At 39.0% G+C, this 17,970-nt stretch overlaps 1 protein-coding gene across 1 annotated transcript in view; it reads right to left on the bottom strand.

Moving 5' to 3' along the window:
- Window positions 1-17,970, bottom strand: part of Spef2 (sperm flagellar 2) — a 144,354-nt gene that overhangs the window by 4,514 nt on the left and 121,870 nt on the right. The window contains exons 31-36 of the mRNA XM_057789943.1: window positions 15,909-16,015; window positions 15,073-15,255; window positions 11,464-11,556; window positions 8,339-8,518; window positions 863-1,105; window positions 586-708 (exon numbers count right to left, since the gene is read on the bottom strand). Of these exons, the coding sequence (XP_057645926.1) occupies window positions 586-708; window positions 863-1,105; window positions 8,339-8,518; window positions 11,464-11,556; window positions 15,073-15,255; window positions 15,909-16,015 (929 nt within the window). The remainder of the gene's footprint in view (window positions 1-585; window positions 709-862; window positions 1,106-8,338; window positions 8,519-11,463; window positions 11,557-15,072; window positions 15,256-15,908; window positions 16,016-17,970) is intronic.

The raw sequence follows: 17,970 nt of genomic DNA, 5'->3' as shown, positions 1-17,970 counted from the left end.
GCCATGATTTGAAAATGGTGATTATACCCGCACTTGGCTGAAGACTAAAGTCTTGCTTAGTCCTTTTGGGCAGCAGGAGTCCTGGTCTCTACACCAGTGATTCAAAGTCTGTGAGTTGTAACCCCTAAAAGGCCACCGGAAAACACAGATATTTACATTACAGTTCATAAGAGAAGCAAAATTATAGCTATGAAGTAGCAATGAAAATGATTTTATAGTTGGGGGGAATCACCACAACATGAAGAACTGTGTTAAAGGATGCAGCATAAGGAAGGTTGAGAAACACGCTCTACACTTTTCTATTGTAGACAAGTATCATTGCTTGGCCAAAACCATTCATATTCCTAGTAGTTCATATACCTGGTTTTAACTATAACCTACCAACAGCCCTCTGCTATATAGCCAAGGTGGCACCATGTACTAGGTACATACATGCATAGTACTGAGAATGGCCTCAATTGTGCACTAGAGATTGACTGCTCTGGGCAAGGCCAGCTTGTTCTTCTTTAATAGTTCCTAATAGGGATGCGCAGCATGCTTTTAGCTGGGACCACCCAAATTAGGACAATTTCGACTTGTACTCACAGGAATTTTATAGTCTAAGTAATTTGCAATCAGGTCCTGAATGTAAGGATGTTTCAAGAGAAGGTTAACTTCAACTGGCTCCAGGTTCTTGGCCCCCAGGTCCTGAAAAGTCTTTATGAAGTTCTTTAAAAAAAAAAAAAGGAACAAAAGTGAAATTAGTTTACTTTGCAATCTTGAAGTTATTTTAAAGTAGATTCATATAATAAAGTAATTCAGCATAAGCGCTCCACAATACAGTGTGTTCCTGAAGGAATTCCATGCAAACAGTCTAACCAACCTCTGCATAGATGTTCTCTATCTTCAGGTAGCTGGCAAATCTATTAGCGTCCAAGACTTCGCTTCCTCCTCCAAACACTTTGAGCAGTGTTTCCATGGAAATCTTTTCAGGATTTGCATTTTCGGGAATTTCTTCTTCCTTCTGGTCCCTCTCCTCTTTCTCCTCTTTCAGTTCCCGCTCCTCTCTTGTGACATCCTCGGCCTCAGGAAATTCCTCATTGGGACTCACAGTGGAGATGGAGGTCTGTCAAATCAAATGATGTTAAGCCAGACTGAAGTGCTTCCAACAATAGAAATATTTTACCCACCCGTTCATTACATGAGAACTGTATACAGGAAGGCCAGTGCTTATCACAAACCCACTAAACAAACTGTAGAAGAAAATGTACTTGTTACATTCAAAACCAGTGTCAAAATCCTAGAGCACTTTAGCTCATAGTATCCAGAGGTCCAGTGTGTGATGTGCCCCTTTCATCTTAAGCAACCCTCATGACCAGGTACTCTACATGACCAGGTACGTAACATTTCTCATAAAGGTACAAAGAAATAAATTAGTTTAATTGATTCCCAAATGTCTATAGATGATAGAATTACTGTTTGAAATTGATTTCAATTGAGGTTACGGCAAGTTAATTTCCAAAGTCAGGTTGGGATTATTATTGATGCTTTCCAAAATTTAGTCAAGAGGCCTGACTTCAGATGCTCTCATTTCATGTATAGCTAAGACAATGTTGCCTCTGTAACAACATCTTAAATACTGAAAGTCACAAAAGTAATTGTATATCTTGATTTCGTAGGTACAGATTAGGAATGATCCTGAATACTTGTGGATAAAGAAGTTTTGAATATAGAAGTTAATTCAGTAAAAATAGGTGATTTATAATCCCCAAAGTGGAGAAAAGTGATACAAATTAGAGTTTTGTGATAGGACCCAGTTCTGTTGTAAAAAACTATGGTTTAGAAGGATACCTACCCTAACAGGAATGCATTCACAGAATAAGTTATAAAATTCCCAGAAAACATAGAATCATTTTGTTATATGACTACTTATCAATAAAATAAAGGGCACATTATATTACAGTATCAACAATGGGGTAAATTCAGTGATTTCCTTATTCTTCAGAATTTCTGCAGTAAATTTGTAAATATGGGGTCACACGAGTATTTTTGCTCATGAAAAAAATAATCAGTATTTACTTACTCAGCATAGAGAAATATGTAGTTTTGAATTTTAGTTGACCAGATATCTGAGAACACATGGATTCTGATTTTCCTTTACCATTAGAAATGGGGAACTTATAATTTAAGAGAGTGTCGATGTCTTTAAATACTCAATGCAGGTGATTCATTATTTGTTAGTTAAGAGCTTTCTAAATAAATGTGACAAGCCACACATAACAGCACGAGGGCAATTATGTGTCCCCATAGAGATTTTGGAGGGACTGTTACCAGAGAAAAAATGAGGTTGCAATTGTTTTAGCTTAGAGAGATTACCTTGCTTTTTCTGGGGGTTTATGTATTTTGTAAATATAGAATTTAATTAAGTTTTGAAAAAGAGGTTATTGCAGTTGAATATTTAATCGCAGGTGATTAAATACATATTTCCACACTTGTTAAAATATATATTTCTTTACCTCTTTTTTACTTACAATGATTGAAAAGCATGAAATTGAATCTGGAAACAGGTGTTAGTGTCTTTGCTTTGGGTCTTTGGTGATTACTTTTACAGTTACTCATCAATAGGTTCTAAGGTCAGCAAAACATTTGCTAGAGTGAGATGAATATCGATTGGACATAAAATTTCTTGCTGAATAGGTACCTAATGAATGGCATTTATGTGAAATTTAGCACAGGCACCGTGGCAACAGGGTAAAGACACTACCTGTGGGTTAACAAATCACTAGTTTGTTCGATGTGCAGGCAGTTTAAAGGTTAGGAAAATCTGGCTTCCTTGTCACCATTTGCATAGTTAGGACATACTGCCTTTTTAAAGATTCAATACACGCATCATGGAATAAATAATCTTTAATCCAAAATGTAATAATTTAAACGCCCAACATTTTAGGAAAAAGAGTCCTTCTCTTACTAACGTCAGAGGCTTCTTTTGTTTTTAATTCCTGTTGTTTTGTCCTTTAGACTTGGAATACACATTATGGCCGAATGGTTAGAGAGGAAAGGATGGAAGGAACAGCCTGTGTTCTTAGAGGCATGAGTATAAAAGGCATATTCAAGAAAAGGGATTCACGCCAACAGACACCCGAGAGATAAACCAGTGTTAGTAGTGAGAAGAAAAGCCAGTGCTTTTGAATATTTACCCACGTCATTAGAACAGAGAGATCCATGAGGTTTAAACAGAGGACGGCGGCATTCTTGAGCACTGTGTTCTACTGCTCTGACTCTTGGATGCTGACCTCAAAGCCTTTCGATAAGCATGCCCCTGAAATGATGCCAGTGCAACTTTCTGACCATGAATTTCTCTTACTCACTTGGATCAGGTCTAATCTGACACAGGAAAAAGTGTTGGTTCTGAGAATTAAAGCCCAAGTGAAAGAGAGAATAGGAGTGTACCTGCTTCCGACTCCAGGGTCTCAAACATGCTGCCACCTCAACCATGTGGGAGCTGCCAACTAACAATTTCCTAAGTCTAACATCACAGACGTTCCAGAATTCTTAGCCATTTCCCCCAAATTTCACTCACTTAAGGATTAAGTTCACCAAAGCTAGTACATTCTTGAACCTTTAAAAAAATTACCTAAGAAACCATGGCTTTCCACAGAGGGTCTGGGCCTCATTGGACAAAAGCAGAATGGCAGTAAAGATACAGAAAGAAGAATAAAATGTGGGGTGGGATTTCCAGTTGTCATAATAGTATAGGCAGAAGGTAAAAGCAGAGGTTTGACAGAATGTCTTTAGGGTGCATAGATGCTGATTGGAGTTGATTTCTGAGTGAGGTCTTTGTAGACTCCAAGAAGCTAGTACACATTTGGAAAGGTCTCAGGGATGGATGGGATGAATGAATAGCATGATTGGGAGAAAACACTATTCAGGAATGAGTGGGAGTGAGTGGGGTGGGCAACTCTTATGTTTCTGAGGTGCTTAGAGTTCATTCCATGTCTGGAACAATCAATCCCTGAAGGCTAAACAAAGAAATGTCGCAGCCTCCACAGTCATCTTTGGTTTCTGCTGCATAATAGTTTAGTTCCTAAACAATATCCTTTTGCGTCAAGAGAGCTCTTGAGAACAGCTCGCAGATGAAGCTACTTTCCTGGGTAGGAACACCAACATGAGGTAGTGAGCGAGTCAGGGACAACAAGAATTCAGGCCATTTATTGTAGGTGGCTTGGCGCCACCCACCATAGCAGGTGCATGTTGCTATAGTAATGGCTTTGGCATAGCCTCTCACTCTTTGGTCTTTCTTACTCCGAGTAGAATTATTTGTCCCTCTCCTTGTCTCTTTGCTCCTATAGCTGAGACTCCATTTCTTAAAAACTGCCTGTCTTCTTTTCTAACTATGTTCACAAATACTGACCATTAGCTATGTGCAGCTACTTTGGAGAAACCAAGACTGACTTGATTAGAAACGCAACGGGGATAATCTGGCCACAGGAGTCACTGGCTGGGAAAAGCCCTGCATGGACTACTACATCTCCTTTCTTCCCTCATTTCGACTCTTTCTTTTAGTCTGTGCTTAAAAGAGCAGCCAGAGGGACCCTGAGATGATCTAAGACGGGTGACTGTGCTCTTCCAATGACATCATCTCCCAAAAGGCGAAGCTGAGCCAGGCTCTCCCCTCAGCCCTGACTATCCAGTTCTGCTAACCCATGAAAGTGGGGGAGACAATGTCTGAAATAAATTACCTTATGAGAAGAACCTTGTGGCAGAGAGAAACGCTGGAAACTCTCCTGCTAAAGTGAGCTGGTACTGTACGGAGACACTGGCACAGGTTCAAAGGGGCCTCAGAGTATCTAAAGGTAACCTGTGACTCCTCATAAACTCCATGTGTGGTAGTTTGAATAACAATACCCTTCACAGGTTCATGTAGTTGAATGCTTGATCATCAGGGAGAAGCACTACTTGAGAAGAATTAGAAGGTATGGACTTGTTGGAGGAAGTGTACCACTAAGCGTGGGCTTTCAAGTTTCAAAAGCCCTAACCAGGCCCAATGCCATTTTTTTTCCTGCTGCCCGAAATTCCAGATGTAGAACTCAGTTACATCTGCAGCACTATACCTGACTGCTTGTCACCATCCTTCCCGCCATACTGTTAAAGGATCAAACCTCTGAAACTGTAAGCAAGCTCCCAATTAAATATTATCTTTCATAAAAATTGCCTTGGTCATGGCGCCTTTTCATAGCAATAGAACAGTGACCATAGCATCATGCAACAGGAGCATGTGCAGAAAGCCCATGATACACAAATGGTTCACAAAGCTCACCATGCAAAATAAAAGACCAACCTCTTGTATAATAAACTGTTGAATTTCAAGCTTTCTCTCCTCTATAATCACTATCCTCTCTTTAAAAGTGCACTGTTTCTTAATGGATAATATTTTTTTCTGCTATGACTGGGTGTCCATGCTCAGTTCTTTGTTATGAAAACCCAGATATCTTGGTCAATGTCCACTTCACCCAAATATCACCCAATATCATCGCTGGTATGGCTGCTTTTTTTAAACCTGTAAGTTCCAGCTTCATCTCAATGCGTTTGTATTTCCTGTTGTCTTCTCCTAAGTGCCCCCATCTCAGGGCCTCTTCTTCCACACCTATAGGTGTCTCGGTTGTTTTTTTTTTTTTTTTTCAACTTGACACAACTGTAGATATATCTAGAAAGAAGAAACCTCGATTGAGGAAATCCCCCTGTAAGATCGTCTGTACACAAAATCTACAGGGAATTTTCAAATTTTTATTGTTGATTGATGTGGGAGGGCTCCAGCCCATGTGAATGATGATGCTATTCCTGGGAAGGAGTCCCAGGCAATAAAGCAAACTGCGGAAGCTAGGAGGAACAAGCCAGTAAGCAGCGTTCCTCCATCACTGTTGCTTTGGTTCCTGCCCTGAGTTCCTGTCCTGACTTTCCTCAGTGATGGACTATGAACTGAGAGTTGTGAGCTGAAATGAACCACTTCTTCTCTAAGGTGCTATTGGTGTTTTTTTTTATTTTATATTATTTTTTCTTGTTTGTTTGATTTTGTTTTTGTTTTTATTATAGTAAGAATACTTCACAAAGAAGAATGTATTTATCCAAACTCTTGTACCCCCCCCCCCCATGCACTGCCATGTTTTTGGTAGTCTTTATGTTTAAATCTACCATCTGACAGGTCTGTATTTTGCTTATTTAGTTATTACCTATCACCATCCTACCAAAATGCTTTTATTCATTGCTATAACCTAGGTACAGGGGCCCCCAGGAAACACAACTGCTCACTAAATGTTTGAGGAAACAATGATACTTCTGCATCCTATTTGGGCTCATCCTGCTGAGAAGTTCAGGGTATAATTGTGCCGCACTAAGAAAGTCCTTAGTGCCATCAGGGCAGGACTGCATATAAACCTTGACAATAGGTTCCTGAGATCTTGAAGAATGGAGAAGCTTCCGACCCTCTGAAGTATAATGAAAGGATATCCAGAAGAAAGTCAAGACCAAGGGCAAAGAGACAGGGAGAAGGCACAATTGCCTCTTGAGACTGAGGTGCCACAGAGCCTGCACGGGTGTGGGCCCTATGGGGTCCCAGGATGAGAATGGAAGTGTATGCAAGTCCCCATCCCTAACCCAGAAGCATCTCCAAAAGATGACTGCTAACAAATGAAAAATTAGTTTTCCCCAAAGGAGTCTCACTGTGTATAGAAAAACACACTTAAGGCCAGGTGCATCCATGCCCACCAGTAGATGACCAACACAAAATGAACCTAATGGTATCTTTGGAGGTCTTTTTAGTCCCATATAATATTTTGTCTGGGATTTTATTTTTTCTTAAACTTTACAGGTCCTTTGCATATATATTTTGGTTTGAATTTTATGTTTTTATGTGATTTCTGTGTATCTCTGCATCTATATATGTAGACAAATGCTCACCACCCTCCAACATCCCACCATAGACAAGTGCCCACCACCTACGAACATCCCCAAATAGACAAGTACCCACTGCCCACCAACATGCCCCCATATAGTCCTCTGGGTCTAAGTGAAAGATGGCTTCACAGAAATTATCACCTTACCATGTGAGCAAGATGGATAGCAGAGGGGACAGGTTGGACAGCGAATGGCAGCCACCATCTGTGATCAGGGAAATTCTCTGTCCCTGGGACAGTCATTTCACTGAGACCTCAGAGAAGGCTGCAGTGCAGGATTAGTTACAAATCTAGTATTAGTTTAAAGGAAGCACAATCTCTACAGGGATATAGAGAAACCACTGTGAAAGTAACAGATGCAATTCTCAGAACAGATGATCATACCTAAGTTACTTAAGTGGAAAAATTCTGAAGTTTTCGACTCTAGAAAAGACCAATACTCCTTGCTTGTACATTTGCTATCATGTAACTGTTGAATCCTTAGCTCTTGAATCAATAGTTCCATATGCATTTGGAGATGTCCCTGTTATCTTATTGGGTACATGTCTGTCCTTGCCCTGGCCTGGTTCTTACTGTCAAACTGTGGTTTCAAATGTAATAGAGCCTTTCTCTCCCCACAGGTGAAAGTTGTGAAGGGTCTTCCAGCTTGTCTCTTCTTCGACAAATATCTTAAAAGAAAGTAAGCACTGTTGTAATCCTGAGGGGTCTGTACAACAGCCTTCTGTGACTGTGCTCACAAAGCATGCAGAAATCCCATCAGAATTCTGCCCCTGTGAGAACAGATTGGCAACCAAAAGTCAGAAAAAGATCAAGTGGGCACCAAGGAAGCATGTTACCTTCCTTGTACCTGATGGGAGGCCTGTCAATCTGAAAATCCCAGGGAATACACGTCTCTCAGAAATCATAGGGGAATGTACGATGACTTCCAAACTAGCTAGAAAGTTTCTGTGCCGATTGAGGAAAATGATGCCAATGCCTGTGGTTTTGAGGCTGAAATGGTGTCAAAAGTCATAATCATGAGGATAATGTCTGAAGTCAGAGTTTGCTTCAGATACATACTCTAAAACACTTGGGTCAAGTTAATAATGTGTTTCCTTTTGTTTATCATTACTGACACTGCTGGCAAAACACAGTCTAGTCTGCTCCTTTTAGAGCAAACTTCAACCCCACCAAGGGACTTCGAACAGATGCTAATTTCACTACAAACGTATATGGAGGAATTTGAGTTTCCCAATTTTAATGCAATTGAGGAAGGTTTACTGGAAGACCTGGTACAGGTAAAACCTAGGAGACCTAGGAAAATATGATGAAGAAATGAAGCGAGTTCCTATTATCATGAGTTTTGATTCTTCTGGTGTCCTCACTTCCATCCAGAATCCAGAGCAGGTATATTGGTGCCATGTAGTTACCTTGTCTGTGATCAGCATAGGCGTTTCAACCCGCCGGAAGATGTGAGTTCCCACAGCCACACTGAGGGCCCGGTAGACCCCTTCCATAGTGTCCGGATGGCACGCAAAATACAGCAACATCTGAGTGTAGTCAAGCTGGGGTGGATCTTTCTCACAGTCAGCAAACAGCCTAAAGAAGAACTGTCACACACACAGTTTTTAACTGGAGAGAAAACAGATTGAGTGTAGTAGTGAAGAGGCAGACGGGGTAGTGATGAACAGAGAATCCAGGTAAGTCTGAGCTAGATTTATTGAAGTGTGTGACAGTAAGTGGGTATTATATCAGGCCACTCACTAACTCCGTAACGATTGCTACAAGATGCAAAGTAACACTAATTAGTTGCTTCAGCCACTCAACAAATGCTTATTGAGTACCTTAATGAACTAGGCATGGGCTTTGTAAGCCTTTAAAAATGGTAAGACACCAGCTCATGAGGAGCTAATTTTGCTATGGAACAGTGTCTGCTGGACATGACACGGATGGACTCCTGATCTCACTGCATCTGTGGTTACCTGCACAAGAGCTATGCAAGAGTAGGCTCATCAACATGTCATCCTAGAAGGGAGGGGTAAGGCCTCAGGAGTCCTTCTCTGAAGGGCTTATTGACAGTTAACCTGTTGAGGGTGACAGGGGAAGTAAGTCCATTCCTTCCGTGGTATAATTAAGCAAATTGTCCACGGTCCAGTAAATACCTTTCCACCCATGCTCATGTAGACAACCCTATTTAAATTCAGTGGGTTGTATATTCAAAAAAGACTTCAAAATAGGAGGTAAGAAACTGACTCATTGGAAAGAAAAGGGATTTCAGTAGGGAGAAGAGGGGAAAAGGAAACAAGGTAATAAGGGCTGCAAAGGCTAATATTCATTACAGTTATATATGTATATATATATATATATATATATATATATATGAATGAAACTATCAGAGAGTAAAATGTTACATAAACACAAACAAACAATAAGCCCATAGTATGGATTAAGTAATATTGTGGGGACCTCACAGTTTAGGACCAGTTGCATTTTATGAACATTGAGATGTTAAGGGTGGTGCTGAGAATACCCAAGGATGCGAGTGTGTGTGTGTGTGTTTATGTGCATGTGTGTGTGTGTTTATGTTTGTGTGTGTGTTTATGTGCATGTGTGTGTGTGTGAAAGCAGCACCAAGATCATCTTTTCTGTCTTGTGGACACCATACAGCATGTGCACATGTCTTCACTCATCTACGCTGTCAGCCATCTTCGCCCATGTGGATATCTCTTTCTGATTCCACAGTCTCTTTTCCTCCATGAATTTTCTACCAGGATGTTAGAGCTACACCTTTCTTTGTTCCTAAAGTCATAGGTACATGTTCTGTGTTTCTAAGTGCTGAATAAAAAGCTACAAACACTATCTGGGATTGACATGTCTAAAAACTTGTAGCTTCCACGAAAACCATTTTCCATGTGACATGATGGTCAAGCAGCAGCGTCCCTCCCAAGTACCAAGGAGCCTGCTCATATCACTGAGAGACGTGTTCATGCAGTCATGTGGAAACCACCTTCCCAGGGCTTTCTATGAGAGACAAGTGTGGTGGCACATGCCTTGAATCCTAGCACTCAGGATGAAGAGGCAGGCAGATATCTGTGAGTTCAAAATCACCCTTGTGTTCACAGCAAGTTCCAGGCCAGCTAGTCTACACATAATGATAACTTTGTCCCCGTAAAGGAAACGATTCATAGGATAATTTATCTCAATCCTCCAGTCTCATATTAAAAGCATCAACAAACAACTATTAACCCTAATGGTCAAGCACATATCTTGGACCTTGTCAGTAAGTACATGGCTCCTCCTTCAACTTCTTTTCTCCTGCTATCATGTAGCAGAAATGCTGAGAGCAAAAAAAAAAAAAAAAAAAAAAAAAAGTTGAATTACAGGTAATTAAGGAATGCTGAGAGTGGGAGAAATAGTCTACCCCAGGAAAGAGTACACTAATTGCTTATCCAAAACCAAATGGTCAGCCCTGAAAACACATATTATGAAAACTGAGTTTATATTTAGAGTTATTATATGTGTGTGTGTGTGTGTGTAACAACAATTAATGAAAAGAGAGGCTATAAATTTGAAAGAGATGAAGGAGAGGTGTGTGGGAGTGTTTGGAAAGAGGAAAGGGAAGGGAAAATGATATAATTATGATATCAAAGGTAAAAAAAAAAACTATTTTAAAAATTGAGCTCAATTGAAGGGAATTGCTTACTTAAATGTTAGAAAGGAGTTATATCCAATTTTGTACTGCAATTTTGAGTTTATGACTAACTAGAAACTGAACCATCAATATATTATAATGAATTTGGTGTGATGTCTAAGTCTACAATTTAGATTTTCTACTATATTACTGAATGTGGCTACCCTTGAATTTATTTTTAGGTAAATACTCATCATTTATATAGAAGTCAGAGTGGCCTTCAGATTTTGAGGTTTTGCATCTATGTGGCCTCAGAAATTGCAGTAAATTTTAGTGCTATTATTGATGTCATACTGAGGACAGAAAGTTACTTATGGACAAAGGCAACATTGTTTGAACATCTCGCCATGTTTAACGTAATCAAAGAAAGTGGATAAAGAAAATGCTTGCAAAGATAATAGAATCTTTACCCCCAATTTTAGAATTGGAAGAATGCTTATGAGTTTTAAAATTGGGAGAATGGCTTATTATGATAGTTGGGAAACAAAACAAAAAACAACTGAAATTCAAGCAAGTCCATGGAAAGTTTTCGATAATCACATAGCTAATAGAAAAATTTGGCCCCATAGAATTTCTCTACAGGGAATGGTTCTCTGAATCAGTATCAAAGCTTCGGCTTTGGGGAAACAACAAAAGGATCTAAGAAGCAAGGGCAGAATTGGGAAAATTCCTCAACTCAAGTGGAAGAACAGGAAGAAAATGAATTCTGCCACATGCTCACCACTGCATAAAAAAATGATCTGATTAACATCGGTGTGGTGGTTTCCACCTGTAAGCCCTGTGCTTGGAAGGCTGAATTTGAGTTACAGAATGATAATCATCTCAAATATCAATAATAACAACAAAAAGAATCTTACTGGTTACCTCTATAAGATGTTCCTGCCTGTTGAAGGGCAATGGTTCAAGGGGATTTTCTGGAATTTTTACATCTTCATCTCCTGTAAACCATAAACCAGCCTACAAACAAAGAAAAATATTTACATATGATGAAAATCCTTAACACATTGTGCAAAGATGTAATCGTTCCTCTAAAAGCCAAAATGTGAAACAGTATTGTTCTACTCTCTACCCAGTGATCTCCAAAATATAGGCTAGAGAAGACACAGAGAGTCTGGAGAAAAACAATAGATGCATTTGCATTTCTTTGAATCTCATCCTTTTGCCATTTTTATTTTCATATGTGATAAAGTATTTGTTAGTGCTATCATACCAACATATATTACACAAATAAAAGTCAACATACTAGGGGTTCTAGCTATGTTTTAGTGTTTGGAGTGTGACAATCACTTGGAAGTTATGACCTCATCTTAAGTTCTTGCTGACTACACTTTGGAGGGGTCTCTGTGTTGATAACAGTAGCCTTCATTTCCCATATCCTGGTCATACCTTCAAACTGTCTTCCTATTCCCATTTGGGAATGCCTTCACCATTTTTCCTTTTGTTCCAATTTCACTGCTACTATTATATAGCCGCATGACCTCTGCCATGTGCAAGCCACTCACCCAGCTTTTTTGGTTTTGTTTCCAGTCTCCCTCTTACTTGTTTCAGCCTTTTTTATGTGACCCCATTGAGTTGCTCAGACCTTCAATGTTGCTACACCAGTCTCTTCTCAGATTCGGTGTCTAATCTTAGTCTTTAGATCAGATTGTCCTTTGTGTCTAAGGTGACTTCTATCTTCCTTTTCACTCATGAAAATCCATACTTCTTTCTAGACCAGGCTTAGATCACACCACCGCAGAGAGGATTCTCTAATCCATCTCCTTTAAGCATGACCTTGACCTGACTATACCTCAACCTTCTTCCACTTTGAGTTGACATTCATGTCTGCCACTTAACACCACACAAGTGTTGAGTTGCTAGAGTATATATTGAGAAACTAGAATTTTATATCTAATAAACTCTTCACACACACACACACACATGCACACTTGCACCAAGAGTTACTACGTTGTCTATACTCCAAGCTTTTTTTTTCTTTCTTCCAAGAATTGATTGCACTTTCTGGAATAGTTAATGGTAACCATGTGTTTCCTGTAGATGTGAAGCATGGGTTTCTTTCTATGCTGAAAAGGAGATACATCTACAATTAATAGAAATAAAAAATACTGTACCTGACAGGAAAATATACTTGATTAGTAAGTTACTTTGTGGAGAAAATATCAATGAACTTAAAGACACAGCAACAAAATCTATACAAAAATAACTCAAAAGTCTCAACCATAAAATTTTAGTGGTGTGAAATTTTAAGTTTTAAGCTACTGAATCTGAATGTGGTTAAACTGAGAAGCAACATTCAGTTAAGTGTACTGCTTTACTGGATTAATAGATGCTATTTCTCTTTAAAATATGAAAACGTTCTTGACACTGTTATACTAACACTTGACTAAAGAATTTAGACTATTGGCATTTCCTTAGAGAAGTTGTACTGTGTTTAATTTGGTCCTAGAACATCTGAATGACTGAGCTTGTGGCAATTATATGTTCTCACTGGTAAAAAGATGAGTTGATGCTTTAAAAGTATATAATTCTATATTTTGTACATTTCTATACTATACAATTCTATAGTCTGATTAAACCAATACATAGGACAGTTTGTGATAGTGACAACAGGACCTGAAGCAAAAGACAAATAAGACTTTATGTTCATTACCCAGCCACACAACATTCTCTGAATAACTTCCATTTTAGAAGCTTCAGAAATTGGCTCAAGTCTTAATGGCTGTTGTGGTGAACTTGCAAGTAGTCAAAGGAGAGAGGCAGACAAAGAGAAATCACAGCAGACAGCTTTTTCTTCCTAGAAAAGCTGATTTCAGTACCACAGTTATTTTATTGCTCTAATGTGACATATTCAATAGATGACATAAAAATTTCCTCTAGAAATGGTTTTGACTTTTCCCCCATGAAAGAGCATTGTTTTTGTGAGCCATCTAATGTTTGAATTCTGAAAAAGGCATGCAGTAAAGTCAAGTGCACAGTCAGAGTCCTGGGCTATCTGGGAGTAGGAAGGGAAGGGATTCACGCCAACAGATGGTTCTAGTTTGAATCAGTGTTTTGGAAAATGTTGCCAGCAACATTTGTTCCCTTATTTGTAAAATGAAGATGTTCAATTTAATAACCTGTGTCAATCAACAACTAAGGTTTCCACAAATGTCTGTTTCTTAAAACTCTTAAGCTCTCTGGGCACAGTATAGGTTTTACTCCACTGCTTTCATTTTTCAAAGAAAGTCATCATAACAAATTGCAAGCAGGTGCGACATTCCTAATTTGGTATTTGAGAAGTACATACATCAGAGCTCAATTAGCAAAACTAGCATCTTGATCAGCCATTAGGAATCAAGTGCTTCATCATTTGGTTCAGTGTCTGAGTGCAGGAACCTCTAGGCTACCCAATGAAAAGGATGCCACCTATTAATCTAAACAAGACAAGACTGGAAGCTCTGTAAGCTTTCAGTGAAAAACCACATGGGAGAAAATTCCCTACAGATCATTACCCTGCTTCAAAGTTAAGGCCTTACAAATGACTCCTTTCTTTGTTGTCTCTAGTGATATGGACTAGGAACAAGTCACACTCAGTAGAGACGAAGCAAGTAGTTCAGGCACCTGTGTCATTTATAGAATTCCATCACCAATCACAACATTCAAATTTTCAAAAACTGGAGTAGATGTTCATATATCTGACTTGATGGCTAGAAGGACATCTATTATCTATCTATCTATCTATCTATCTATCTATCTATCTATCATCTATCTATCCCCATTTATCATCCAAATGACCAATTATTTTCTTCAATAATTTGTACTTTGGTTTCTGTATTAAAAATTCCAGCAATCATGCTCTATAAGAAGCCACCATTACATTCCACCCACTAATTTGAGTGAGCAGGTATTGTGTTCTGGGTCACCCATCACTTTTTTTTAGGTGATTTCACACATCCAAGTTTTTAACCTCCACATCTATGGCAGTGACTTAGAACTACCTCTTGACCTGAAGTATCAGACAGGATACTTCTGCTTGTATATATCTATAGACATTTTAAACAAAACACAGGAACCTCTGTCAAAAGAAGTTCCATCATCCACTAATCCCCTCATTCCAAAGGAAAAGCACAAAACTCCCTCCAGCCACCACATTCTTCACCACTGCTCTTGCTACTCCTTGGAGTTTAGGGGACTGGACAGTCAGACACTTTAAAGCCCTGCATGTGGTTTTGATATACACCCATGGGCAACTAACTACTGGCTGAGAACTCAGAAGAAGGATAATGAAGGCTTTGTGACTTTATTAAGGACCCTTACTTCTCCTTTTTCTGTTGCTTTCCCTGAGGATAGAAGCCAAATTCCCGCCTGGGACTTTGACTCTTTGTGCTGGCTACATATGAGCTTCTAAGGAACACAACAGCAACCTGAAATGTGATGTGTCATCAGTGAGCTGGGCCCTTGTTAGGACAAAGGGTTCTAGTATTACTGGTTTACCTGCTTATATTGTTCGAACGTGATGGTGCCTGTCTGTGCTTCGTCCATGGCCTTAAACCTCTGCAGAGTCTCCAGGAGCTCCTCCTCCAGGGGGATGGGCCATGGCATTGCTGTGACCATCAAGAACTTCCTCCAGTCCACGAACTCTGAGTTTACTGTTAATAAAGAAGTTATCTCCTGCAACTGAAAGAACACAGGAATATCTCACTAGAGTGTTTGTGGGAATAACTTGAAGCTCCTCCTACCAAGGCTTTCAGAGTTTGGTTCCAAGGGAAGAGGGATTTTGTATTGGCAGGCAGAGCCATTTCTGGCTTGGCTTTACTTTCATTTTCTGTTCTAACAACTGATCCACATCAGTCAATAACTAGAAAAGATTTTTATTTATTTTTGCTATCTTGACATTTTTGATTTTTGTTTACTGTTACTCATCCGATTCACTCATGGGATTTCTGCTAACCTGCGTCTTCACCGGTGGAAGGTTAAAGACAGGGAACATCACAAACAAACACGGCAGTGCACTGTAACTATTGTATTTCCTAGGGCATCTATGAGACTATGGTGGGAAACAAGGACTCTCAAAATCATCTACTGCTTCTTGCTAAGACAGCTGCAAGCTAAGCTGATAAGAATTTGGTTGACTCTCTCAGTTCCTGAAACGTGTCAGTGTTTGGTCATCAATAATCCGTCTTACTTTCAAGTTCCTTCACTCACTTAAATTTCATAGACTTCTTGCTAGTGCCACCAACTGTGTTAGTATTAGTTCTCTTAGAACTACTGACAGATCAAGTGAAGCCAGCATTAAAGGCTTTTAGAGGCTAAGCAGAGCAGATGCTTACATCAGGCTGGGTGAGGTGCATCCAGCTGCTCGGAAAGTTATTCGTTCCGAGGTTCAGGGTCACCAAATCAAGCAGAATGTCAGTGAACGCCTTATTTCCTATGATGCCTACAACACAAAGAAACATTTATTTGTTGAATTTCTTAATTATTTACCACTGAATCTTGTACTTTAGAAAGAGGCTACTTTAAAAACATTTTTAAAAATCCTGATGCACTTGTTATCTCTCCAAAGAGTCTCCTCTGTGTTCCAGGAAAACAAACAAACATTCCTGGTTGAGAAAATATTAAAATTGCATAATCCTTAGACTAAAATCTTCCTTGATGTTTTAGTCCAAGTGGCTTGAATTTTTAAGAGCCATGATAACTTTTGCTATCTCCAGCAGAACACAGAGGTAAAACAGTTCGTTTTTCAAATGCATGAAAACGAGATGGCACAACAAAGGTAGCACCTGTTTCTCCTTTTGTCCTCCAGTTAGCAATTGCTTGCTTTCTAACTGCAGGGAGGTTTGGATGGCTATTGAATGAGTTCAATGAGATTACAAGTTCTAATTAACTCTAAAATACTACTAAATATCCAACTGCCTTGCTCCTGTCCACTAATCTACTTTAGTTTATCTACAAGACACAGCTTCTTAGAGCTTAGTCCAAGTTGCATGCACATGCATTAAAAATACAGAAACAGAACAAATAAATGCAAACAACAAAAACATTTGGCTAACACACAGAGCCAAGGTACCTTCTAGAATTATGGGAGACCAGTTATATACATCCAAGTATTTGTCAGGTACACTGTATAAGCTATTCCTTTTTCAGGAGTAACAAAGGTGAATTAGACTTAGCATTCTAATGTTTCCTTTTATGTCTGAGTTTTCGTCATATTACTGAGTCCACATGAACCACACTTGCTTCTTCCAACCCCTAGGAAAATGCAGTTATCCTTTTGAAATGTCGATGTTTCAAACCACATGTATTTTTGTAAGAATTGTAAGGCAATACGATGATTAGCAGGAGTTCACCTTTATTCTTTTGGTATAATTAAACATCCACAGGTAATTCAGAGATGAACTTTTTTTTGTTTTTTTTTTTTTTTAGAGATGAACTTTATATTATTTTGATTTTGCAGAAGCATCTAATATTAGTCATGAGAACATTTTCCAGGGTAAATGTTTCCCTGTAAATAAAAGTATATATGATGCCACACTGAGTTTCTGATATTATAAATAAATCAAACATGTTCTTTAAGATGGAACCACAAATAAAGTCTATTAAAACTACCAAGAAAAGCAAAGCACTTAAAATTCCAGCCATTGTATAATATGCTCTCACGGCAACATTAGGAAACAAAATGTTGCAAAATTTGCTATTTTCGGTTCACCTTGGATTTGTTCATATGGGCATCTTAGTGTGAAATGTGAAAGCCTTCTTAACATTTGACCTTGTTACTCAGCTGTCCAAGGCATTTAGGAATACGATCCTTTCGGACACCATCGATAACAGTTTCAGTGACAACATTTGTTCAGAGATAAATTTAAAAAGAATTCCATCAGTTTGGCATGGTGAGTTACTCAAGGTAACTAGACTTTAGAAGCATCCAGGAACCAGAGTCAGTTGTCTCGCAAGTCTGAGCAAGCGAAGAGCATCAGTCTACTCAGCCTTCGAGAAAAATGCTCAGAAAGATGACGTTGAAACATTGTTTAGGAGTACCAGCCTTCACCCCAGGAATTGAAATAAAACCATGCAAACACAGAACAGAAGCAAAACAAAAGGGATTTTGAATTATTATTATTATTATTTTTTGCTTTTGCTTTTGCTTTGTATCTCTTTGTATATTTGGAAAATGTCAAGTGTCTTTTGCCTCTGAGGCGAAGACTGGCTGCTACTTTACTTTAAATACTTTTGAAGGTTATTTCTTTAGTTTTGTTGTGATCAGTAACAAAGCCAACATCACGTAAGCAGCATCACTCATCTCTTTCATCTTGGCTTGAGATTGAGGAGCTGTCCAGATCAGGTCCCACGTGAGCAGCTGAGGATTGTGTTCTTGTAGTCCACAAATGGATAGCT

Source organism: Chionomys nivalis, chromosome 15, assembly GCF_950005125.1.
Source record: "Chionomys nivalis chromosome 15, mChiNiv1.1, whole genome shotgun sequence".
In the NCBI taxonomy this organism is placed as follows: Eukaryota; Metazoa; Chordata; class Mammalia; order Rodentia; family Cricetidae; genus Chionomys; species Chionomys nivalis.
The sequence above is the reverse complement of the archived record's forward strand: the minus strand, read 5'-3'. Positions and strand labels throughout refer to the sequence as shown.